This window comes from Mycteria americana, unplaced genomic scaffold, assembly GCF_035582795.1.
Source record: "Mycteria americana isolate JAX WOST 10 ecotype Jacksonville Zoo and Gardens unplaced genomic scaffold, USCA_MyAme_1.0 Scaffold_74, whole genome shotgun sequence".
In the NCBI taxonomy this organism is placed as follows: domain Eukaryota; kingdom Metazoa; phylum Chordata; class Aves; order Ciconiiformes; family Ciconiidae; genus Mycteria; species Mycteria americana.
The window spans coordinates 69,339-92,321 of NW_027445659.1; the positions used below are offsets into that span (position 1 = coordinate 69,339).

A 22,983-nucleotide genomic window follows, 5' to 3' on the forward strand; every position below is an offset into this window, starting at 1 on the left:
GGCGGGAAGTTCCCCGATTGGCCGCGGCGGGGGCGCGCTGGCCAATGGCAGCCGGCGGGGCGGGGGCTGGGAGGAGGGCAGGGCGGGGACCGCGCAGGCGCTGCGCCGCGCTCCCAGCGGGCGGGGCCGCCCGGCGTCGTCGGCCAATCGGCGGGCGTGGCGGCGCGGCGGCGGCCAATCGGCGAGGGGCGGCCGCTCAGGGCGGGAAATGGCGGCGGCGGCGGCGGCGGCGGCGGCAACGCTGGAGCGGCTCGAGGTGGCGGCGGGGACCGGTTACCTCAGCGGGGCGAGGGGGGTAGGGCCCGGTGCGGGCGAGGGAGGGGGCCGGTACCTCAGGGGGCGAGGGAGGGCCCCGGTGCCCCGGGGAGCCGGGCCGGGCCGGGCCGGGCCGTGGCAGCCCCGCGGAGCTCGGCCGCCCCCGGGGTCCCTGACCGCCGCCGTCCCGCAGGCGCTGGCGTGTCCCGCCGTCGCTCTGCTGGTCCCGCTGGAGCCGGCCGAGGCGCTGCGGCTGCTCTGCACCCCCTCGGCCCGCCGCCTGGCCCTGCTGGAGTGGGTCTGCTCCCGGTACCGCGGCGGGGGGGCCTCCCCGTCCCCCACCCCCCCACCCCCACCCCCCCCCGCGCCCCCTCCTCACCCGCCGCCCCTCGCAGGGTGCACCCCCCCCTCGCCGCCCGCCTGGAGGCCCTCCAGGATGGCCCCAAGGACGCCCGGCTTCGAGGTAGGAGCCCCCCGCCCCACAACCCGCCCCGGCGGCCCCTGCCGCCTCCCTCCCCGTTCAACCAGTGCTCGTCCTCCTCCAGAACTGGCCAAACTGGGAGCGGAGCTGATGCTGTGCCGGGCTGACGACGTGGCGCTGGTGGAGGTGAGAGCGGGGGGGGGGGGGGGGGGGGGTCAGGGGGCGGGGGTCAGGGGGCCGGGGGCTCATCCCTGCACCCCCCCCCCAGGGCACGGCCCCCCCCGAGCAGCAGCTGGAGTTCATCAGGGACCTGCTGGACGCAGCCCCCCCACCGGGGGAGGAGGACGGGGGCTCCCCCAAGAGCAGGTAGGGACCCAGGGGCACGGGACCCCCCGGCCCCCCCGGGGCACCCAGCCCCCCGGCTGCCCCCCCTTGCCCCCCCCCAGGCGCAGCGCCCTGCACCGCACCACCCGCTTCCTGCACGAGGTGTTGGAGACCCCCGAGGGGGTGGCGGCCCTGAGCCCCCCGTCCCCCCCTCCGCTCCCCGCCTTCGACGACTACGGCAGCCCCCCGCCCAGGTGGGTACGCGGGGACCCTGGGCCCTCCCTCCCCCCCCCGCTCCCCGGGGGTCCCACGCTGACACCCCACTCCCCCCCACAGGAGACCCCGGCCCTCGGGGCCGGAGCTGGAGGCGGCGCTGGGGGCAACGCGGCAGCGCCTGGAGCTGCTGGAGGCGCAGGTGAGGCCGGGGGTCCCCGGGGAGGGGGTGCGGGGTCCCCCCCTCGCCCCGGGTCCCTCCTGATGCCGCTCTCCTGCAGAGCCCCGAGCTGGGGGGGCCGCCGGGCCCGGCCCCCCCCGTCCTGCCCACCCTGGGGGTGGCGGGGCGCGACCTGGCCGCCCTGGCTACGGCTTTTGGGGCGACGGAGCTGCAGGACCCCTGGGGTCCCCTGGGCTCGGGGGAGCCCCCCGTCCTCGCCTCCTGCGGCCCCCTGGCCCCCCCCGTCTGGCGGGGCCTGCGGCAACTCGTGCAGGTGGGGCACAGCCCGGGACGCCCCACGGCTGCCGGTTTCGGGGCGCACCAGGCACCAGTTTTGGGTTGGGTCGTTTGGGGGGGTCCTTATGTCCTACAGGGAGGATGTGGGGGGGTCTTTCCATCCCATAGGGGGTTGGGGGGATCCCTGGGCCCCACAGGAGCGTATTGGGGGGGGTCTCTGGGCCCCATGGGAGGGTGTTGGGGGGGCGTTGTGGACCCCATGGGAGTTGGGGGGGTCCCTGGGCCCTATAGGGGAGGATGTGGGAGGTCCCTGGGCCCCACAGGAGCATACTGGGGGGTTCCCTGGACCCCATGGAAGGGTGTTGGGGGGCGTTGTGGACCCCATGGGGGTTGGGAGCGTCCCTGGGCCCTATAGGGGGGATGTGGGGGGTCCCCGGGGCCTGTAGGGGAGGATGTGAGGTTCCCGGGTACCATAGGGGGTTGGGGGGGTCCCTGGGCCCCATGGAAGGGTGTTGGGGGGCATTGTGGACGCCATAGGGGGTTGGGGGCATCCCTGGGCCCTATAGGGGAGGATGTGGGGGGGTCCCTCGGTTCCATAGGGGGTTGTGGGGATCCCTGGGCCCCATGGGAGGGTGTTGGGGGGCATTCTGGACCCCACATGGTGTTGGGGGGGTCCCTGTGCCCCACAGGAAAGTTTTGGGGGGTCCATGCGTTCCACAGGGGACTGGGGGGTCCTGGAAGCATTTGGGCCCCACAGGAGGGTGTTGGGGGTCCCTGGGCCCTACAGGGAGGGTTTGGGGTGCTGGGGGGCATCTGGGGGGTCCCATAGATGTGCTCAGGGGGGCTGGAGTACCCTGGGCCCTATGTGGGGGTGGGGGGGGGGGGTCCCTGGGCCCCATGGGGGGGCATGCAGCACTTAGGGGGTCTCTGGGCCTTATGTAGGGGGTACTGGGGGGTCTCTGGGCTCCTTGTAAGGAATTGGGGGTCCTTGCTCCCCTTGGGAGGGGGTTGGGGGTCCCTGTGCCCCATGGGGGGGGGTCGGGGGGGTCCTGGTGCTGCCGGCACCCCATGGCCCCCCCCATTCTGTGTGTCCCCCCCCCAGAGCCTGGAGGCTGTGGACCAGTTGGGTGGCACGGCGGCAGAGGTGACACGGCTGGTGGGGGGGGCCCGGCACCGGGCAATGGGTGAGTGGGGGGGCACCCCAAAACCTTGCTGGGGGTCTTGGGGGGGGTTTGGGGGGGGTCTTTTGCTGGTACGGGGGGGGGCGGGCTGGGAGCTTTAGAGGCTGCAGGGTCTCCAAGCTTTTGGGGGTACCCCTGGGATTGAGGGGAGTCTCTGTCAGGCGGGGGGGATGTCCCCATTTTTGGGGTCCCACCCCTGACCCCCCCCTCTCTCCCCACAGAGACGCGGGTGGCCACCCTGCAGCAGCGCTTCGGGGGCGTCCCCGAGGCTGGGGGGCCCCCCCAGGACTGACACCCCCCCCCCCCCCCCGCCCCCTTCATCCCGTCTGGACGCCTGGGTTCGTTGCACCGCCGGGGGGGGGCCCCCCCAATAAGCGGATTAAAGAGGTGGAAGGCGATGTTAATTGCTGCTAATTAAGGGGGGGGATGAGGGATGGGACTCCGGGTGACCCCTCGGGACCCCCCCCCCGCCCCACGGCGTACGCCGTGGGGCGGGGGGGGGTCCCGAGGGGCCGCCCGGACGCCTGGGTTCTATTTTTGGCGGGGGGGTGAAGGGGGGCCGGCGCGTTTTCGGGCCCTATATGGAAGGAGCGCCAGGGTCGGGCCGTGTTTACACCGAACCCGCCGTGACTCAGCTCCGGGGGACGAATTCCTGCCCGGGGGGGGGGGGGGGGGCAGGGCGAAAGGGGGGGGCCCACCCCCACAGCGGCCCCAGGCGTCCGGGGCTCCCTGCCCCCACCCGCTATTTCTCAATGATGTCCCTGGCCCCCCCCCCCCCAGATTCCTGCGGGGGTGAGATCATCGGGACGGAGCCAGCCCGGCCCCCAAAACCCTTGGGGGGGGGGGGGGGGCCAAGTACCAGCCCCGGGGCCCCCCAAAACCCTGGGGGCGGGGGGAAATGCCCCCCCCCCCAGGGCACCTTGTGCCCCCCAAACCCCCCCAGCTCCTCTCGGCTCCCCCCGCCCCCAACGCCCCCGGGGTTCAGGGCTTCCCCCGATGTGCAGAGGCCTGTGCAGGTGTGTAACACGCGTGTGTGCGTGCGACGTGGTGTCCATACACGCGTGTAACACGTGTGTTTGTACGTGTGGGAGGGGCACGGCTCCTGCACAGATGTGTAATGTGTGTGTTTGCACGTGTGGGAGCAATATGGTGCTCACACAGGCGTGTAACACGTGTGTTTGTATGTGTGGGAGCTATATGGTGCTCACACAGGCGTGTAACACGTGTGTTTGTACATGTGGGAGCTACATGCACCTTGTACAGATGTGTAACATGTGTCTGGCTATGTGGGAGTGACACGGTGCCTGTACTGGTGTGTAACGTGTGTATGTGATTGCTGCACAGACGTGTAACACGCGTGCTTGTATGCGTGGGCATGATGTGACCCTTTGTAGACGTGTAACGTATGTGTTTGTGTGTGGGGGAGCGACATGGTGCCCAGGCAGGCGTGTAACACGTCTTTGTACATGGGAGAAGGACGTGACCCCTGCACAGAGATGTAACACGTGTGTTTGCATGTGTGGGAGCGGCACAGTGCCCGTACTGGCGTGTAACACGTCTGTTTGCGTGTGTGGGAGCACCACGGTGCCCCGCACAGCCGTGTAACACGTGTGTTCATATGTGGGGGAGTGACACGGTGCCCACACAGCCGCGTGGTACGTGGCTCACGACACGTGTGTAACGTGCGTGTTTGCACGTGGGAGAACATGACGGCCTCCACAGGCGTGTAACGTGTTTGCACGCAGGGGAGCGAGGTGGTGCCGTGCGCAGGCGTGTAACGTGTACGTTTGCACATATGGGAGCACCGTGACCGGCACGCAGGTGTTACACGTGTGTTTGCACCCGTGTGAGTGGCACGGCACCCTGCCCGGCGTGTAACACGCGTGCTGGGATCCTCGTGTGAGAGCACACGCGTGTGCGAGGATGCTCGTGCGGGTGGGCGTCCCCCAACGCCCGTGCCAGGGCTTCGAGTACGACCTGCCGCAGAGGTCACCCCTAACGAGTGCCCCCCGATAACGACCCCCGGTGACGAGTGCCCCCCGATAACGACCCCCGGTGACGAGTGCACCCTGATAACGACCCCCCGGTAACGACCCCCCGGTGCTATCGGAGGCCCCGGCTGGAGCAGCCGCTTCCGGCGCTGCCTCATTTCCTGACCCCAAAGGGCCGGGGGGGCCCAGCCCCATAGGGCTCTATAGGCTCCCCTGGTATCCTATAGGGTCCCCGCGGGCCCCCTCCTGCCCCATAGGGCCCCCGTTCTGCCCCAGGGCTGCCCTACGGGTCCCCCTACCCCATAGGGCCCTAATTCTGCCCTATAGAATCTCCCACGGGCCCTCCTTTTCCATAGGGTGATATAGAGCCCCTTTACTGCCCTATGGGGTCCCTATGGGCCCCCCGTACACCATAGGGCCCTATGAAGCCCCTGCCCTGCCCTATGGGTCTCCCTCTCCATAGGGTACCATAGGACCTCTTTATTGCCCTATGGGCCCTCATGCCGGCCCGTAGCATCCCTATAGGTGCTGCTTCTCCATAAAGCACCTTTGCTGCCGCGTGGCACCCCTATGGGCCCCCCTTGTCCGTAGGGCCCCGTAAAGCCCCTTTACTGTCTCATAGGGTCCTTATAGGTTCCCCTCTCCCTAGGGCCCATCCCACCCCATAGGGTCCCTATAGGTCCCCCTCTCCATAGGCCCATCCCACCCATGGGGTCCCTATAGGTCCCCTTCTGCCTAGGGCCCATCCCGCCCATGTGCTCCCTATAGTTCCTCCTCTCCCTAGGGTCCATCCCACCCCATAGGATCCCTATAGGATCCTTCTCCATAGGCCCATCCCGCCCATGGGGTCCCTATAGGTCCCCCTCTCCATAGGGTCCATCCCACCCCATAGGATCCCTATAGAATCCTTCTCCATAGGGTCCATCCCACCCCATAGGATCCCTATAGAATCCTTCTCCATAGGCCCATCCCGCCCATGGGGTCCCTATAGGTCCCCCTCTCCATAGGGTCCATCCCACCCCATAGGATCCTTATAGGATCCCTATAGAATCCTTCTCCATAGGCCCATCGCACCCCATAGGATCCCTATAGGTCCCCCTCTCCATAGGCCCATCCCGCCCATGGGCTCCCTATAGGTCCCCCTCTCCATAGGGTCCATCCCACCCCATAGGATCCCTATAGAATCCTTCTCCATAGGCCCATCCCACCCCATAGGATCCCTATAGGTCCCCCTTTCCATAGGGTCCATCCCACCCCATAGGATCCCTATAGAATCCTTCTCCATAGGCCCATCCCGCCCATGGGGTCCCTATAGGTCCCCCTCTCCATAGGGTCCATCCCACCCCATAGGATCCCTATAGAATCCTTCTCCATAGGCCCATCCCGCCCCATAGGATCCCTATAGGTCCCCCTCTCCATAGGCCCATCCCGCCCATGGGGTCCCTATAGGTCCCGCTCTCCATAGGGTCCCTATAGGTCCCCCTCTGCACAGGCCCCCCCGCCCCGGCCCCCCCGCCCCTCTCGCCCCCCCCCGCCGCGGGGGCGGGGCTCCCGCCGCCCGTTACCAATTAAGGCGCCGCGCGCGCCGCGCGCCCCCCCGGCAACCGCCACCCGCGCGGCGGCCGCGGCTCCCCCGCTGCCCCGGCTGCTCCGCCCGCTCCGCCCGGCTGCCCCGGCCGCGGCTCCCCGGCTGCTCCGCCCGCTCCGCCCGGCTGCCCCGGCCGCGGCTCCCCCGCTGCCCCGGCTGCTCCGCCCGGCTGCCCCGGCTGCGGCTCCTCCGCGCCCCGGCCCCCGCCGACCCCCGACTCGGTGAGCGCGGGGCTGCGGGGCGGATTGGGGGGTGGGGGGGGAGAAACACCCCCGGGGGGGGACGGGCCCCGCTTGTGGGGGTCGGGGGGGGGGGGTCCTGAGGGAGCCCTCGGGGGTGTCGTGAGGAGAACCCCCCCCCGAACGGGGCTGGGGGACCCCCCGCGAGGGTCTGGCAATCTCTCTGTGGGGGGAGGAAGGGGGGGACCCCTCTTTTGGGCGTCGGGGGTACCCTCTGAGGGAGCTCTCGGGGGTGTCGTGAGGAGAACCCCCCCCGAATGGGTCTGGGGGACCCCCCCTACGAGGGGCTGGGGATCTCTCTGGGGAGAGCAGTGGGGGGGACCCCTCTTTTGGGGTCGGGAAGACCCTCTGAGGGAGCTCTCGGGGCTGTCGTGAGGAGAACCCCCCCTGAATGGGGCTGGGGGACCCCCCTGCGAGGGGCTGGGGACCCCACGTTGGGGGAAGAAGGGGGGGACCCCTCTTTTGGGGGCCTGGGGACCCTCTGAGGGAGCTCTCGGGGGTGTCGTGAGGAGAACCCCCCCCGAATGGGTCTGGGGGACCCCCCTGCGAGGGGCTGGGGACCCCACGTTGGGGGAAGAAGGGGAGGACCCCTCTTTTGGGGGCCTGGGGACCCTCTGAGGGAGCTCTCGGGGGTGTCGTGAGGAGAACCCCCCTCGAATGGGTCTGGGGGACCCCCCTGCGAGGGGCTGGGGACCCCACGTTGGGGGAAGAAGGGGGGGACCCCTCTTTTGGGGGTCGGGGTACCCTCTGAGGGAGCTCTCGGGGGTGTCGTGAGGAGAACCCCCCTCGAATGGGTCTGGGGGACCCCCCTGCGAGGGGCTGGGGATCTCTCTGGGGAGAGCAGTGGGGAGGACCCCGGTTTTGGGGGTCCGGCGGGGTCCTGAGGGAGCCCTCGGGTGCGGCGTGAGGAGAACCCCCCCCGAATGGGGCTGGGGGCCCCCCTGTGTCGGTCTGGGGACCCCCATGTCCGGGGAGCGGGGAGGGGGGGGGCTTTTTGGGGTCTGAGGAGCCTCTCTGGGTCTGGGGACCCCTCTTTGAGATTGCAGCGGGGGGGCACGACCCTCCCTGGGGGTCCGGGGGACCCTCCTGGCCACCCCTCTTTGGGGGTGCGGGGGGGGGGGCTTTTTGAGGGGTCTGGGACCCCCACGGGGCATGTCGGGGTGTGCCAGGGCTCCCGACTGCGGGGTGTCCCTGGTGGGGGTGTGCGGGGGGCACGGCAGGGCGTGGCAGGGCGTGGCAGCCCCTCGTCGCCCCCCCAGTTTGGGGACTGAGGGGGGGGGAACCCTAGCGGGAGCGAGCCGGGGCTCTCCCCAAATTAGGGTGCACCAGGGGGGCCCTGAAAGTCCGGGGGGAGGTCCCAAAGGGGGGGGGGGGGCTGCCCTAGATAGGGGTGCACGGGGCGTCCCCTAAATAGGGGCCTCGTAGAGGGGGTCCCATAAATAGGAGTGCACCAGGGGGTCCCCCAATGGGGGTGTCCCGGTGTAGGGGTGCATCGGAGGGGTCCCCGAAATAGGGGTGGTAGCAGGGGGTCCCTCCATAGGGGAGTCCCTCAATGTGGGGGTCCTGATGTAGGGGTTCGATAGTGGGTCCCTGCCTCGGGGTCCGGCGAGGGGGTCCCCACGTAGGGGTCCCTCAATGTAGAGGTCCCCTATAGGGGTGCAGCGGGGGGGTTCCCTCAATATGGGGACACCCGTGCAGGGGTGCAGCGGTGGGTCCCCTAAACGGGGGTGCACCGGGGGGTCTCTAAATAGGGGTGCAGCAAGGGGGTCCCTCAGGGTGGGGGTCCCCACGCAGGGGTGCAGCGGTGGGTCCCCTAAACAGGGGTGCACCGGGGGTCTCTAAATAGGGGTGCAGCAAGGGGGTCCCTCAGGGTGGGGGTGGACGGGGATGTTCCCCGGTGTGGGGGTCCCCACTTCGGGGGGCACCAAGGGGGTCCCTCAGTATGGGGTCCCCAGGTAGGCGTGCACGGGGGTGTCCCCCAGCGGGGGGTCCCCCTGTTGGGGTGTACCGTGGGGGTCCCTGCGTCGGGGTGCACCCAAGGGGTCCCCCGCGGGGGTCCCTCAGTGCGGCTGTCCCCCGGGGGAGGTGTCCCCGGTGGGGGTGCGCCGAGGGGTCCCTCGACGGGGGTGTCCCCGGTGTGGGTGTCACCGCGTCGGGGTGCGCCGAGGGGTCCCCAGAGGAGGGTCCCCCGGTGTGGGTGTTGCCGCGTCGGGGTGCGCCGAGGGGTCCCCAGACGGGGGTGTCCCCGGTGTGGGTGTCGCCGCGTCGGGGGGCGCCGGGGGGTCCCCAGAGGAGGGTCCCCCGGTGTGGGTGTCGCCGCGTCGGGGGGCGCCGGGGGGAGGGGGGGGTCCCGGGGGCGGCCCCGGCGCCCCCCGACGCCCCTCTCCCCGCAGGTGCGCCCCCGCCCCGAGCCGGGCGCAGGCGCGGCCCCGCCCCGCCCCGCCGCCCCCCGCCGCCCCCCCGCTAAAGGGATGAGCGCGGCCGGCCGGGCCCGGGCGCAGGAGGCGTCGTCCCGCGGCGAGGCGGACGGGGAGATGCCGGCCACCGAGAAGGACCTGGCGGAGGACGCGCCCTGGAAGCGCATCCAGCAGAACACCTTCACCCGCTGGTGCAACGAGCACCTCAAGTGCGTGCAGAAGCGGGTGGGCAACCTGCAGACCGACCTGGGCGACGGGCTGCGCCTGATCGCGCTGCTGGAGGTGCTGAGCCAGAAGAAGATGGGCCGCAAGTACAACGCCCGCCCCACCTTCCGCCAGATGCAGCTGGAGAACGTCTCGGTGGCCCTCGAGTTCCTCGAGAGGGAGAACATCAAGCTGGTCTCCATCGGTGAGGCGGGGGGCGGCGGGGGGCCCCGGCCCCCCTGGCGATCGGCTGCCCTTGGGGAGCCCCTCGGATGGGGCGGCTGCGCTGGCGCCCCCCCCCCCCCCGGAGCCCCCGTAGTAACGGGCTGCCTTTGGGGAGCCCCCCCCCCCCCCCGACCCCCGTAGTAACGGGCTGCCTTTGGGGAGCCCCGCGAACGGGGCCCATCCGGGACCTCCCTCCCCACAGCCCCCGCTTTGGGGAGAGCCCCGCTAATGGGACGGTTGGGAGCCCCCGTCCCCAGAGCCCCCCGTAGCCGAGGGCTGCCTTTGGGGACCCCGCCCCCCTCAGAGCCCCCGTGGCCTTTGGGGACCCCCGATCGGAATGCTTTGGGGGGAAGCCCCTCCCGGAGCGCCCCCCCTGCAGTGGGATACCTTGGAGAGCCCTCCCCCCCCAACGGCAGGCCTTGAGGACCCTCCCCCTTTTGGAAGCCCCCCCCCCCCATGAGTCCCCTTTCTGGGAGACCCCTCGTGGGCCTCCATTTGGGGAGCCCCCCCCAGCGGGAGCCCCGCCTGAGCCCCTGAGGGGGGCCCCCCCTCCGGAGACCCCCGTGGGGCCCCCCACTTGGCCCCCTAACAAAGGCGGGGGGCGGCCCGCCCCCTCCCCGGAATGCGGGGGGCGCTGGGCCGCCCGGGGCCCGCGTCCCGCCGGGGGTGGGGCCCGGCCGGGGCGGGGGGGGCCGGGGCCTCGCCCTGCGGCTCCCCACATCCTGCGGGCACAGATTGCGGGCGGCTCCGGGCCCCGCCCGCCCCGGGGCCCCGCGTGGGGCTTGCTCATCCCCACCGTGACCGGCCCTGCCGCGGGGCTGGGGGGTGCCGGGGGTCCCGAGAGCGCCCGGGGGGGCTCCGTGGGGCCGCGGGGGGGGGCGTGGGGGGCGCCGGCAGGGCGGGGCCTCGCTGGTGCCCGAGCCCATATAAGGCCAAAAAATGCTGGAGCGGGGGGTGGGGCCGGGGGCGGGGCCTGGGCCCCATCCCCCACCCCGCAGCGCCTCCCTCCCCCCCTCACCCCCCTCCCGCGGGGCGGGGGACCCGGGCGTCCGGGCACCCGCCCTTACCCCCCCAAACCGCCAACGGGGACCCGGGCGTCCGGGCACCCACTGTGACCCCCCCCAAACCGCCAGCGGGGACCCGGGCATCCGGGCACCCACTGTGACCCCCGCCCCCCCCCCCCCAAACCACTAACGGGGACCCGGGAGTCCGGGCACCCACTGTGACCCCCCCCAAACCGCCAGCGGGGACCCAGTGCCCGGGCACCCACTGTGACCCCCCCCCCCCCCCCCCCAAACCACTAATGGGGACCTGGGTGCCTGGGCACCCACTGTGACCCCCCCCCCCAAACCGCCAGCAGGGACCTGGGCATCTGGGCACCCACTGTGACCCCCCAAACCACTAACAGGGACCTGGGTGCCTGGGCACCCACTGTGACCCCCCCCAACCCGCCAGCAGGGACCTGGGCATCTGGGCACCCACTGTGACCCCCCCAAACCACTAACAGGGACCTGGGCGTCTGGGCACCCACTGTGACCCCCCCAAACCACTAACAGGGACCTGGGTGCCTGGGCACCCACTGTGAGCCCCCCCAAACCGCCAGCGGGGACCCGGGCATCCCCCTGGGGTCTCTTGTCCCCCTCGCCCCACGATGGGGACCCAGGCGTCTGGGCTCCCACCCGTGGGTGCCGTGGCCCGCGCGTCCTGCCCTGCGGCGTGGACGTACGGCGCCCTGTCCCCCCGCCCGCGGCGCGGCACCGCGTCCTCGCACCCCCGCCACATCCTGGGTGGGTCCCCCGCCGGGTTCCCGTCCCCCTGAGGGCGCCGTGGCGTCCCGGGGCCCCGCGGGAGCCTGAGCCCCCGTGCCCCCCCGCAGACAGCAAGGCCATCGTGGACGGGAACCTGAAGCTGATCCTGGGGCTGATCTGGACGCTGATCCTGCACTACTCCATCTCCATGCCCATGTGGGACGAGGAGGATGAGGAGGAGGCCAAGCGGCAGACGCCCAAGCAGCGCCTGCTGGGCTGGATCCAGAACCGCCTGCCCCAGCTCCCCATCACCAACTTCAGCAAGGACTGGCAGAGCGGCCGGGCCCTGGGCGCCCTCGTCGACAGCTGCGCGCCCGGTGAGGGGACGCGGGGCGCCCGGGGAGGTGGCTCTGGGGTGCGCGGGGATCTGGGTGATGGCCCTGCAGGTGTGCAGGGACGCGGGGGTGGCCCTGGGGGTGGCCGAGGATGTGGGAGGTAGCTCTGGGGGTGCAGGAGGGACGTGGGGGTGGCCCTGGGGTGCACAAGGATGCAGGGGTGGCCCTTGGGGGTGTGGGGACACAGGGAGGTGGCTCTGTGGGTGTGTGGGGACGTGGGGGTGGCCCTGGGGTGCACGGGGATGTGGGTGATGGCCCTTGGGGGTGTGTGGGGACGCAGGGAGGTGGCTCTGTGGGTGTGTGGGGATGTGGGGGTGGCCCTGGGGTGCACGAGGATGTGGGTGATGGCCCTTGGGGGTGTGTGGGGATGCAGGGAGGTGGCTCTGTGGGTGTGTGGGGACGTGGAGGTGGCCCTGGGGTGCACAGGGATGTGGGTGGTGGCCCGAGAAGCATGCAGGGACGCAGCAGGGTGGCCCTGGGGGTGTAAAAGGATGCAGAGAGGTGGCTCCAGGGACACACGGGGACATGGGAGGTGGCCCCGGGGTGCACGAGGGTGTGGGAGACAGCTCTGGGGCTGCATGGAGACATGGGTGATGGACCTCGGGGCATGCAGGGACACAGCGGGGTGGCCCTGGGGCTGCATGGGGACACAGGGGCTGGCTCTGGGGGTGTGTGGGGACATGGGAGATGGCCCTCAGGGCATGCAGGGACCCGGGGGGTGGCCCTGGGGGTGTGTAGGGGCATGTGGGGATTTGGCAGGGTGGCCCTGGGGGTGCACGGGGACATGGGGGTACGCAGGGACACAGGGGGTGGCCCTGGGGTGCACAGAGACAATGTGGAGTAGCCCTAGTGGCACATGGGGACGTGGGGGGTGAGATGGGGGCAGGAGGGAAGCCGTACCCCCCCTGCCGCCGCCGGTGACCGTGCGCCCCGTCCCCCGCAGGGCTGTGTCCCGACTGGGACTCGTGGGACCCCAGCAAGCCCGTGGACAACGCCCGGGAGGCCATGCAGCAGGCCGACGAGTGGCTGGGCATCCCCCAGGTGGGCAGGGGGCCGCGGGGGGCCTAAAGCCTCTGAGGGGAGTGGGGTGGGGGGACCCAGGTGTCCGGGAGCGGCCCGGTGACACCCCCCCCCCATCCCATGTGTCCCCCAGGTGATCACCCCGGAGGAGATCGTGGACCCCAACGTGGACGAGCACTCGGTCATGACCTACCTGTCGCAGTTCCCCAAGGCCAAGCTCAAGCCGGGGGCCCCCCTGCGCCCCAAACTCAACCCCAAGAAGGCCCGAGCCTATGGCCCCGGTGAGGGGGGGCCCCTTCCCCGCGGGGTTGCGGGACCCCCCGTCCCCTCCCGCTCCCCGACTGCTCTGGGGCCGCTGGTTTTCATGACGCTGCGGGGCTGGACCCCGTTCCCTGCAGGCGTGGGGGGACCCCGCTCTGTAGGTCTGGGGGACCCCCTGTTCCTTCTAGAGCTGGGGGCGATGCCCTGTGGGTTGGGGTTACCCATAGATTCGGGGCGTTTCACCGTCCCTATGGAGCCAATTCCCGGCCCTATAGATCTGCGGGACTCCCTTGTTCCCATAGGCTGTGGGGCTGAGACTGCGATGGGGTGGGGACCCCCGTGGGGCGGGGCCGGGACCCCCGTGGGACCCCCGTGGGCTGACGGTGGGTCCCACAGGTATCGAGCCCACGGGGAACATGGTGAAGCAACGGGCCGAGTTCACGGTGGAGACGATCAGCGCGGGGCAGGGGGACGTGCTGGTGTACGTGGAGGACCCCGCCGGGCACCGCGAGGAGGTGGGCACGGGGGCCGGGGGGGCTGTGAGCCACGGGGACGTCCCGGTGCACCTGGAGGGGCATGTGCCCCGTGGCTGGTTTGGGAACGGGGGGTCCGTGAGCTGGGAGGGGGCTCTGGGGGTGGGAGGCGGGTGCCTGTGGGGTTTCCAGGGGCCTTGGGGGGGTTCTGGGGGGGGCTGCGGGGCTTTCGGGGGCCCCCAGGGGGTCTCACACCTTGACTCCCCCCCTCCGCAGGCTAAAGTGGTGGCCAACAACGACAAGAACCGGACGTTCTCCGTCTCCTACGTCCCCAAAGTCACCGGCGTGCACAAGGTGGGGTCGGAGGGATGGGGGGGGCCTTTGTGTGGGGACTTGGGGGACCCGGGCGGCGTTTTGGGAGGGTTCTGAGGCATTTTGGGGCCGCTCTGGGGCTGTTTTGGCTCCTGGTGCGCTGCTTTTTTTTTTTTTTTCTTTGGAGATCTAGACAGATATTTTTGAGGTCTTGGGGTGGTTTTGGGGCCTCCGGTGAGGTTTCTGGGGCCTCCGGTGAGGTTCCGCCCCCCTGACCGTATTTCGGGGTCCCCCTGCAGGTGACGGTGCTCTTTGCGGGGCAGCACATCGCCAAGAGCCCCTTCGAGGTGCAGGTGGGGCGGGCGGCGGGCGATGCCGGCCGGGTCTCGGCGCAGGGGCCCGGCATCGAGCCCCTGGGCAACGTGGCCAACAAGAACACCTACTTCGAGATCTTCACCGCCGGTGCGCCCCGGGGGGCTCCGAGGGGGGGGCTGGGGAGGCTGGAGGGAATGGGGCCCCGGGGGATTTGGGGGATTGGGTGGGCAGGGCGAGCGGGAGGGGGCGCGTCCCCCTTGGGGTGGGGGTCCGGTGCCGGCCGCCGCGGTGTGGGGGGCGGCGGGTGCGCCCCGTTCTCCCCGGTGACGCGGTGGCCGCCGCCGGCAGGCGCGGGGCCGGGCGAGGTGGAGGTCTCCATCGTGGACCCCAGCGGGCGCCGGGGGACGGTGGAGCCGACGCTGGAGGCCCGCGGGGACGGCACCTACCGCTGCACCTACCGCCCCACGGCCGAGGGGCCCCACGCCGTCCACGTGGCCTTCGGGGGAGCCCCCATCCCCAAGAGCCCCTTCAGCGTCACCGTGGGGCAGGGTGAGCCCCGGGGGCCGCCCGGCCCTCCGCCCCCCAGGCTGGGGGTCTCTGTCCTCCCCTGGCTTGGGGGTCTCTGTCCTCCTGTCCCCCCAACTCGGGGTCTCTGTCCTTCCCAGCTCGGGGACCTCTGCCCCTCCAACGTGGGGGTCTCTGTCTCCCCCTAAACTCGGGGTCTCTGTCCCCCCACCCCCAACTTGGGGGTCTCTGTCCCCTCCGGACCTGGGGGTCTCTGTCCTGCCCCCACGCTAGGGGCTCTGCGTTCTCCTTCCCTCCGAGCTGGGGGGTCTCTGTCCTTCCCAGCTCGGGGGGGGTCTCTGTGCTTCTGCCCCCCAACTCGGGGGAGTCTCTGTGCTTCTGCCCACCCCGGGCCCTTGTGGGGGGGGGTCTCTGCCCCCCCGCGTGGGGGGCCCGGGGCTGTCGCTGCAGGGGGGTCTCGACCCCCCGTGACTCCGCTCTGTCTCTCTCCGCCTGTCCTGCTCCTTCTGCCCGTCTGTCCGGGAAGCGCCGGCCGGGGTCCTCGCGGGTGACCCGCTGACGGTACGGGGGGCACGGGGGGTGCTCCCGGACGCCTGGGTCCCTCCTTCCCCCCCCCCGCTCCCACGGTGCCCTTTGGGGTGCCCCTGGACGCCTGGGTCCCTCCCCACAGCACGTGCCCCAGCGTGGGCTGGGGGGTCCCCCTGGCTGCCCGGGCCCTTGTCGGACCCTCCCCCCGCAGCGTGTGCCCCCATGCGGGTTTGGGGGTCCCCCAGACGCCTGGGGCCCTCTGTCCCCGCAGCTTTCCCCCACATTGTGTGGGGCGCTGCCCCCGATGCCTCTCCCCCTCCTTCCCCTGCAGGCCCTGCCCTCAGGGTGGCTTTTGGGGTCCCCCGGGACATGGGATTCCCCCCCCCCCCCCCCAGTGTGTACCCCGGGGAGGGTTTTGGGGGTCCCCGGCTGGCAGGGCCCCCCCTGACTCTCTGTCCACAGCCTGCAACCCCTCGGCGTGCCGTGCCGTGGGGCGGGGGCTGCAGCCCAAGGGGCTGCGGGTGAAGGAGACGGCGGATTTCAAGGTCTACACGAAGGGGGCCGGCAGCGGGGAGCTCAAAGTCACCGTCAAGGGCCCCAGTGAGTCCGGGGGGGTTCCCCTTTTTTGGGGGGGCCGCGGGGGGGGAGTTGGGGGGGACCCTGAGGGGGTTGGGAGCACCCCGAGGGGATTGGGGGCCCTGGACACAGCCCTTACTCCCTACTCAAGGGGATGTTGGGGTTCCTGGGGTTTTGGGGGGGGTCCCTAAGGCTTTGGGGGGAATCTGGGGTTTTGGGGGGGGCCCGGGTTTTGGGGCGCCCCCCTGATGCGTGCCCCGCAGAGGGCACGGAGGCGGTGAAGCAGAAGGACCTGGGGGACGGCGTCTTCGGCTTCGAGTACTTCCCCACCGCGCCGGGGACCTACACGGTGACGGTGACCTGGGGGGGACAGCACATCCCCCGCAGGTGAGTGCTGGGGGGGGACGAGGGGGGGGCAGCGAGGGCCCCCCCAGCCCGGGAGCCAGCCGCCGTCACGGGCTGCCATCCTCGGTGCCGGGGCTGGGGCCGTGTCAGGGGCCGGGCTGTTTTGGGGGGTTGTTGCAGGGTGTGGGCCGTTTTGGGGGGGACTGTGCCCGCAGCAGGGCCCTGCCCTGACACCCCCCCCAACCCCCCCCCATTTTCCCCCCCAGCCCCTTCGAGGTGAAGGTGTCCCCCGAAAGCGGCAGCCAGAAGGTGCGGGCCTGGGGGCCCGGCCTGGAGGGCGGCGTCGTGGGCAAGTCGGCCGACTTCGTGGTGGAGGCCATCGGGGACGACGTCGGCACCCTCGGTGAGGGTGGGGGGTTTGGGGGGGCCCTGGGGGGGGTGGGGACCTTCGGGGGCTGCTGGGGAGCGTTGCTGGGGGGGGTTGGGGAGCGTGGGGTCTTCTGGGGATCCTTCTGGGGGCTTTGGTATGCCTTGGGGGGGCTGGGGGAGCGTGGGGGGGCTCTGGGGCCCCAGGGGGGTATTGTGGGATCCTGGGGGGCTACTGGGGGCCTCCGGGGGTTTTGGGGTGTCCTGGGGGACTTTGGGATCTCTCAGGGGCCCCTTTGGGGTTCTGTTGGGGGGGTGGGATCTCTGAGGGGCCTCTGGGGCACTGCTGGGGATTTGGGGGTGTTTTGGAGGAGCTCTGGGGTCTCTGAGGGGCTCCAGGGCTCCTCTGGGGATTTGGGGGTGTCTGGGGGGGCTGTGGGCTCTCCGAAGGGTCTGCGTAGCCCCTCACCGGGGTCTGTGTCCCGGTGATGTCAGGGTGCCAATGGCCTCCGTGGGGCTCTGCGCCCCCGGGGCGGTTGCTCTTTGGGGACCCCCGGGGCGGTTTCGGGGTGCCCCTGACCCCCCCGACCCCCCCCAGGCTTCTCGGTGGAGGGGCCCTCGCAGGCCAAGATCGAGTGCGACGACCGAGGGGACGGCTCCTGCGACGTGCGGTACTGGCCCCAGGAGCCGGGCGCCTACGCCGTCCACGTCCTCTGCGACAACGAGGACATCCGCCGCAGCCCCTTCATGGCCGACATCCGCCCTGCGCCCCGGGACTCCTTCCCCGAGAAGGTGGGGGACCCCCGCGGACCCCCCGGGCCCCCCCCAGTGCCTGGGGGACCCCTGTAACCCCTCTGCCCCCCCCCTCCTCAGGTCAAAGCCCACGGGCCGGGGCTGGAGAAGACGGGGGTGGCCATCAACAAGCCCGCCGAGTTCACAGTGGACGCCAAAAACGGGGGGAAGGGACCCCTCAAAGTGCAGATGCAGGTGAGGGGGGGCAGGGGAGGGGTTTGGGGGTGCCACCTGGGTGGGAGGTGGCACGGGGGGGACTGTGGGTGGGTTCGGGGGGGAACCGTCCTGGGTGGGATGGGGCACGGGGCAGATCTGGGGGGGGTTATGTGGTTTTAGAAGGATTTGGGAGCCCAGGCACAGGGGAGGTGGCACGAGGGGGATTTGGGGGGGCTGCGGGGCGGATTGGGGTGCTGGGGGGGGATTTGGGGGTGCAGCCCCAGTTAGGCTGCGATACAAGGTGCTTTTGGGGGGATATCGGGAGGATTTGGGAGCCCCAGCATAGGGGCGGTGGTGCTGAGGGGACGTGGGGCGGATTTGGAGGCCCAGCTGTGGAGAAGGGGATGTGGCTGGATTTGGGGGTCACAGGGTGGGTTTTGGGGGTGCTGACCCCCCCGTGCCCCCCCCCCCCCCCAGGACGCAGAGGGCAACCCCGTGGACGTCTCCGTCAAGGACAACGGCAACGGCACCTACAGCTGCTCCTACGTCCCCAAGAAGCCCCTCAAGCACACGGCCATGGTGTCCTGGGGCGGCGTGAACATCCCCCAGAGCCCCTTCCGGGTGAGGGGGGTCCCCAAAACCGCGGGGGGGGGGGGGGGTCCTGGCTGCCTGGGGGGGCAGCGGGCCTGACCCCCACCCCCCCAAACCGCAGGTGGGCGTGGGGGCCGGCAGCCACCCCCACAAGGTGAAGGTCTACGGCCCCGGCGTGGCCAAGACGGGGCTCAAGGCCCACGAGCCCACCTACTTCACCGTGGACTGCACCGAGGCCGGGCAGGGTGAGCCGGGGGGGCCGGGGCGGCGTGACGGGAGGGTGCCTGTGGGCTTTGGGGGTGCCGGAGGGTCCCTGGGGGGGGTTGGGGTGTTGACACCCCCCCCCGGGCCCCCCCAGGGGACGTGAGCATCGGGATCAAGTGCGCCCCGGGGGTGGTGGGCCCGGCCGAGGCCGACATCGACTTCGACATCATCCGCAACGACAACGACACCTTCACTGTGCGCTACACCCCCCGCGGCCCCGGCGCCTACACCATCATGGTGCTCTTCGCCGACCAGGTGGGCCTGGGGTGGCCTGGGGGGGGCGGGCACGAGGGCTCTTGGGGTGCAGGGGGCTGATTTTGGGGTCCCTCCCCGCAGGCCACCCCCACCAGCCCCATCCGGATCAAGGTCGACCCCTCGCACGACGCCAGCAAGGTGAAGGCGGAGGGACCCGGCCTCAGCCGCTCCGGTGAGTTGGGGGGGGCGGCAGGAGGGTCCCTGGGGGCTCCCCGCAGGGATTTGGGGGGCCCCCCTGACCCCCCCGGGTCCCCCCGGCAGGTGTGGAGCTGGGGAAGCCCACCCACTTCACGGTGAACGCCAAGGCGGGGGGCCGGGCCCCCCTGGACGTGCAGGTGACGGGGCCCGGGAAGGGCGAGGCTGCGCGGGACCTGGAGGTGATCGACAACCACGACGGCACCCACACCGTCAAGTACACCCCCCTGCAGCAGGTAACGGGGGGCCCCAAACCCTGCACCCCCCGAATACCCCCTCCCCAGCAGGCAGCGGGGTGGGACACCCCAAAAACCTGGCACCCCTAACTTGAAATGCCCGCTCGTGTTGTAATGTGGACACCCCAACCCCCCCCAAATGCCCCCCGTGCGGCGTGGGGGGGCCGTGACCCCCCCGACCCTGGCGTGGGGCATCCCCGCAGCCCTCCCCTCTCTCCCCCAGGGTAATTTGGGGGTGGCGGTGACCTACGGGGGCGACCACATCCCCAAGAGCCCCTTCACCGTCGGGGTGGCCCCCAGCCTCGACCTGGGCAAGATCAAGATCTCCGGCCTGGACGACAGTACGGCGGGGGGGCTCCGGGCTGGGGGGCAGCTGGGGAGCTGCCCTGGGAATGGGGCTGGGGGGCTTTTGGGGCGGGGGCAGGGGGGAGCCAGGGGCAATTTGGGGGCAACCTTTGGGGGGGGGGCATCAGGCACCCCATAGGGCTGGGGGGCAGACTGGGAAATGGGGGGGCAATTGGGGGGGGGGGTCCTGCTTGGGGGGGGACGGGACGTTTGGGGGGCTCCCTCCCCGGAGAGGGTTTGGGGTGGGGGCTTTGGGGGTGCTTTTTTGGAGGGTGTTTATTTTGGGGGTGCAGGGGTTGGGGGTGGTTTTTTGGGGGGTGGGGGGTTTGGGGGTGCTTTTTTGGAGGGTGCTTATTTGGGGGGTTTTGGGGGTGTTGTCTTGGAGGGTGTTTATTTTGAGGGTGGGAGGGTTGGGGGTGGTTTTTTGGAGGGTTTTTATTTGGGGTGGGGGGTTTGGGGGTGTTGTTTTGGGGGGTGGGGGGGTTTGGGGGTGCTTTTTTGGAGGGTGTTTATTTGGGGTGGGGGGTTTGGGGGTGTTGCTTTGGGGGCAGGGTTTCTTTGGCAGGGGGAGCCCCCCTTTTGGGGTGCAGCCCCCTGCAGCGCGTGGGTGCCCCCGCAGAGCTGGAGGTGGGGAAGGACCAGGAGTTCACGGTGAAGTCCAAGGGCGCCGGGGGCCAGGGCAAGGTGGGGGCGAAGATCACGGGCCCCTCGCGCAAGGCGGTGCCCTGCACGGTGGAGCCGGGGCTGAGCCCCGAGAACAGCCTGGTGCGCTTCATCCCCCGCGAGGAGGGGCCCTACCAGGTGGAGGTCACCTACGACGGCGTCCCCGTCCCCGGCAGCCCCTTCCCCGTCGAGGCCGTGCCCCCCACCGACCCCTCCAAGGTGGGTCCGGCCCCCTGCGACGGGGGGGGGGCCTCGGTTTGGGGGTATCCTGATGGGACTGGGGTCCTGGGGACTTGGCCCCGTGGGTCTGCCTTTGGGATGGGGACCCCGGTACGGGGGTGTCTCCAGGGGGCTGGGGGGGTCCCCAGGAGCTGGGAGGGCCCCAGTAAGGGTGATTGGGGTCCCCAGTAAGGGGCCCCCCCTGCTACAGGGGTCCCTAAGGGTTGGGGGTCCCCAATAAGGAGGGTCAGGGTCCCCAGGAAGGGGGTGTCCCTGTTTACAGGAGTCCCTAAGGGTTGGGTGTCTGTAGTGAGAGAGTGTCCCAGTGATGGGGGACCCCGACAAGAGCTTGTTGCTGGTTAGGGGGGTCCCTGGGGCTGGGGGGGGCCTAAGAACAGCATGTCCCTGGTGATGGGGGACCCCGATAAGAGCTGCTTGGTGGTTATGGGGGTCCCCAGGGGCTGGGGGGTCCCAGTAAGAGCGTGTCCCCCACGATGGGGGTCCCCAGTAAGAGCAGACCCCTGGGAGTCCCCGGTGCCACGGCTCCCCTCCAAGGGGATGTCCCCGGGGAGGAGGGTGTCCCCGAGATCCGGGGGCTCCCCGGCAAGGCCCCCCAGCACAGCGGCCGCTCTCCCCGCAGGTGCGCGCCTTCGGGCCGGGGCTGCAGGGGGGGCTGGCCGGGGTGCCGGCCCCCTTCACCATCGACACCAAGGGGGCGGGCACGGGGGGCCTGGGGCTGACTGTGGAGGGCCCCTGCGAGGCCAAGATCGAGTGCCTGGACAACGGCGACGGCACCTGCTCCGTCTCCTACCTGCCCACCGAGCCCGGCGACTACAACATCAACATCCTCTTTGCCGGCGCCCACGTGCCCGGCTCGCCCTTCCGCGCCCCCATCCGCGCCCCCTTCGACGCCTCCAAGGTGACGTGCTCGGGGCCGGGGCTGGAGGGTGCCACGGCCGGGCAGCCCGGCCACTTCCGCGTGGACTGCAGCCGGGCCGGCACGGCCGAGCTGACCATCGGCATCGCCTCGGAGGCGGGCGCCCGCGCCGAGGTGCGGGTGGAGGACAACGGCGACGGCACCTACACCATCGCCTACACCCCGCTCAGCCCTGGCGTCTACACCATCACCGTGGAGTACGGCGGGCAGCCCGTGCCGCACTTCCCCAGCAAGGTCCGGGTGGAGCCTGCCGTCGACACCGCCGGCGTCAAGGTCTACGGGCCTGGCGTGGAGGGCAAGGGTAAGCGGGGGGCCGCGGGGATGGGGCCGCGGGGGGTGCAGCCGCCTGACACCCCCCCGCCGTGCCCCCAGGCGTGTTCAGGGAGGCAGTGACGGAGTTTGACGTGGACGCCCGGGTGCTGAGCAAAGCCGGGGGCCCCCACGTGAAGACGCGGGTGTCCAACCCCTCGGGGAACGTCACCGAGACCTTCGTGGAGGACCGGGGCGACGGCACCTACCACGTGGAGTACACGCCCTACGAGGAGGGTGAGGCGCGGGGGGTGCGCGGGGAGGGGGGCGGCGCCCGCGGCCTCGGGGTGACGTCCCCGCCGTCCCCCCGCCAGGCGTGCACACGGTGGAGGTGAACTACGCTGGCAGCCCGGTGCCGCACAGCCCCTTCCGCGTGCCCGTCACCGAGGGCTGCGACCCGGCACGCGTCCGCGTCCACGGCCCCGGCATCCAGAGCGGCACCACCAACCAGCCCAACAAGTTCACCGTGGAGACCCGGTGAGACCCCAAACCCTCCCACCCACCCCCCTGAGCCCCCACCCCCTCTCCTAGGGCCCCCAGCACTCGTCACAAGCACCCCTGTACCCCCAATTCCCCCTTGGTGCTGAAACCCCCGTCCCCTACACCCTCCTGGCACCCCAAGTCTTCCTCCTCACACCCCTGAAATCCATCGTGGGTGCCCCAAATCTGCCCGTAAGCACCTTAAATACACTTTCCCAGCCTGACCCCTTCTCCTGGTGTCCCCTGAAACAGCCCTGTACCCCAAATCCTTTCCCCTGTGTCCCCTAAATCATCCCTGTACCCCAAGTCTCTTCATACCCAGAGTCTTTCTCTTCCTAGTCCCCCCAAAATGTCCCTGTATCCTAAACGCTCCTCCCGGAGCCCCTAAGCCTCCCCCCTGGTACCATCAAGGATGGGACCGGGGTTTTGGGGTGCCCCGCCTGACCCCCGTGCTCCCCCCGCCCCAGGGGTGCTGGCACGGGGGGCCTGGGCCTGGCGGTGGAGGGTCCCTCGGAGGCCAAGATGTCCTGCACCGACAACAAGGACGGGAGCTGCTCAGTGGAGTACGTCCCCTACGAGCCGGGCACCTACAGCCTCAACGTCACCTACGGCGGCCACCAGGTCCCCGGTGAGCGCTCGGGGGGGGGGCCCAGGGGGGCAGCGGCGTGAGGGAGGCAGCCGTGTCGCCCCCCCACCCGCTCACGTGTCCCCCTGCCCTGTCCAGGGAGCCCCTTCAAGGTGCCGGTGACGGACGTGGTGGACTCGTCCAAGGTGAAGTGCGCGGGGCCGGGGCTGACGCCGGGCGTCGTGCGAGCCAACGTGCCCCAGACCTTCACCGTCGACACCAGCAAGGCCGGCGTCGCCCCCCTGGACGTTAAGGTTCAGGGCCCCAAAGGTCAGTGGGGGGCACAGGGGGTTTGGGGTACCCCTGCTTTGGGGCTGGGGGGTGTTTGGGGTACCTCTGAGCCAAGGGAGACGGGTATCTGGTATAAAGGGTGCCCCATGGGCGCTGTGTTGTTTCAGGGTGGGGGGGGTCCTGGTGCACCCCTCGGGCTGCCCTGTAGTAGCTCTTGGGGTGCCCTATGGGGCCTCGGAGCACCCCTGGGAGGTCTTGGGGTGCCCGTGGGGTCCTGTGGGCTCCTGGGGTGTCCCGTGGGACGTT

At 71.0% G+C, this 22,983-nt stretch overlaps 2 protein-coding genes and 1 long non-coding RNA gene across 6 annotated transcripts in view; all 3 read left to right on the plus strand.

Moving 5' to 3' along the window:
* The first annotated feature begins 116 nt into the window (after nucleotides 1-116).
* Nucleotides 117-3,249, plus strand: HAUS7 (HAUS augmin like complex subunit 7). Of its 4 annotated transcripts, XM_075490526.1 has the most exons (10): nucleotides 117-256; nucleotides 449-564; nucleotides 651-718; nucleotides 801-862; nucleotides 945-1,042; nucleotides 1,123-1,254; nucleotides 1,337-1,415; nucleotides 1,495-1,707; nucleotides 2,773-2,854; nucleotides 3,073-3,249. In XM_075490526.1, the coding sequence occupies exons 1-10, from the start codon at nucleotides 209-211 to the stop codon at nucleotides 3,141-3,143; spliced, it is 969 nt and encodes a 322-aa protein (XP_075346641.1). In that variant the 5' UTR covers nucleotides 117-208; the 3' UTR covers nucleotides 3,144-3,249. The 4 variants fall into 4 exon arrangements, with proteins under 4 accessions (XP_075346641.1, XP_075346644.1, XP_075346643.1 ...); XM_075490529.1 differs by lacking the exon at nucleotides 1,495-1,707; XM_075490528.1 differs by lacking the exon at nucleotides 1,337-1,415.
* A 1,553-nt stretch (nucleotides 3,250-4,802) lies between these two features.
* Nucleotides 4,803-5,728, plus strand: LOC142404121 (uncharacterized). The gene is made up of 3 exons (XR_012773731.1): nucleotides 4,803-4,853; nucleotides 4,885-5,555; nucleotides 5,646-5,728. It is a non-coding gene; the product is annotated as an uncharacterized LOC142404121 (long non-coding RNA).
* Nucleotides 5,729-6,432: 704 nt separating this feature from the next.
* The window catches only part of FLNA (filamin A), a 30,196-nt gene continuing 13,645 nt past the window's right edge, over nucleotides 6,433-22,983 (plus strand). Inside the window, 26 exon segments of the mRNA XM_075490545.1 lie at nucleotides 6,433-6,651; nucleotides 9,063-9,495; nucleotides 11,392-11,640; nucleotides 12,602-12,699; nucleotides 12,812-12,959; nucleotides 13,336-13,454; nucleotides 13,689-13,766; nucleotides 14,024-14,186; nucleotides 14,388-14,588; nucleotides 15,555-15,692; nucleotides 15,932-16,055; nucleotides 16,280-16,416; nucleotides 16,978-17,171; nucleotides 17,253-17,366; nucleotides 17,805-17,948; nucleotides 18,040-18,163; nucleotides 18,277-18,437; nucleotides 18,519-18,609; nucleotides 18,699-18,868; nucleotides 19,092-19,209; nucleotides 19,833-20,095; nucleotides 20,736-21,333; nucleotides 21,405-21,578; nucleotides 21,656-21,818; nucleotides 22,289-22,449; nucleotides 22,546-22,716. Of these exon segments, the coding sequence (XP_075346660.1) occupies nucleotides 9,141-9,495; nucleotides 11,392-11,640; nucleotides 12,602-12,699; nucleotides 12,812-12,959; nucleotides 13,336-13,454; nucleotides 13,689-13,766; nucleotides 14,024-14,186; nucleotides 14,388-14,588; nucleotides 15,555-15,692; nucleotides 15,932-16,055; nucleotides 16,280-16,416; nucleotides 16,978-17,171; nucleotides 17,253-17,366; nucleotides 17,805-17,948; nucleotides 18,040-18,163; nucleotides 18,277-18,437; nucleotides 18,519-18,609; nucleotides 18,699-18,868; nucleotides 19,092-19,209; nucleotides 19,833-20,095; nucleotides 20,736-21,333; nucleotides 21,405-21,578; nucleotides 21,656-21,818; nucleotides 22,289-22,449; nucleotides 22,546-22,716 (4,456 nt within the window). The 5' untranslated portion in view covers nucleotides 6,433-6,651; nucleotides 9,063-9,140.

What these genes read in the sequence shown, in the direction of transcription:
- HAUS7 (XM_075490526.1), top strand. Translation starts at nt 209, where the DNA reads ATGGCGGCGGCGGCGGCGGCGGCGGCGGCAACGCTGGAGCGGCTCGAG. An exon ending in CTGGAGTGGGTCTGCTCCCG is followed by an intron (nt 565 to 650) that starts GTACCGCGGCGG and finishes CGCCCCTCGCAG; the next exon opens with GGTGCACCCCCCCCTCGCCG. An exon ending in ACGACGTGGCGCTGGTGGAG is followed by an intron (nt 863 to 944) that starts GTGAGAGCGGGG and finishes CCCCCCCCCCAG; the next exon opens with GGCACGGCCCCCCCCGAGCA.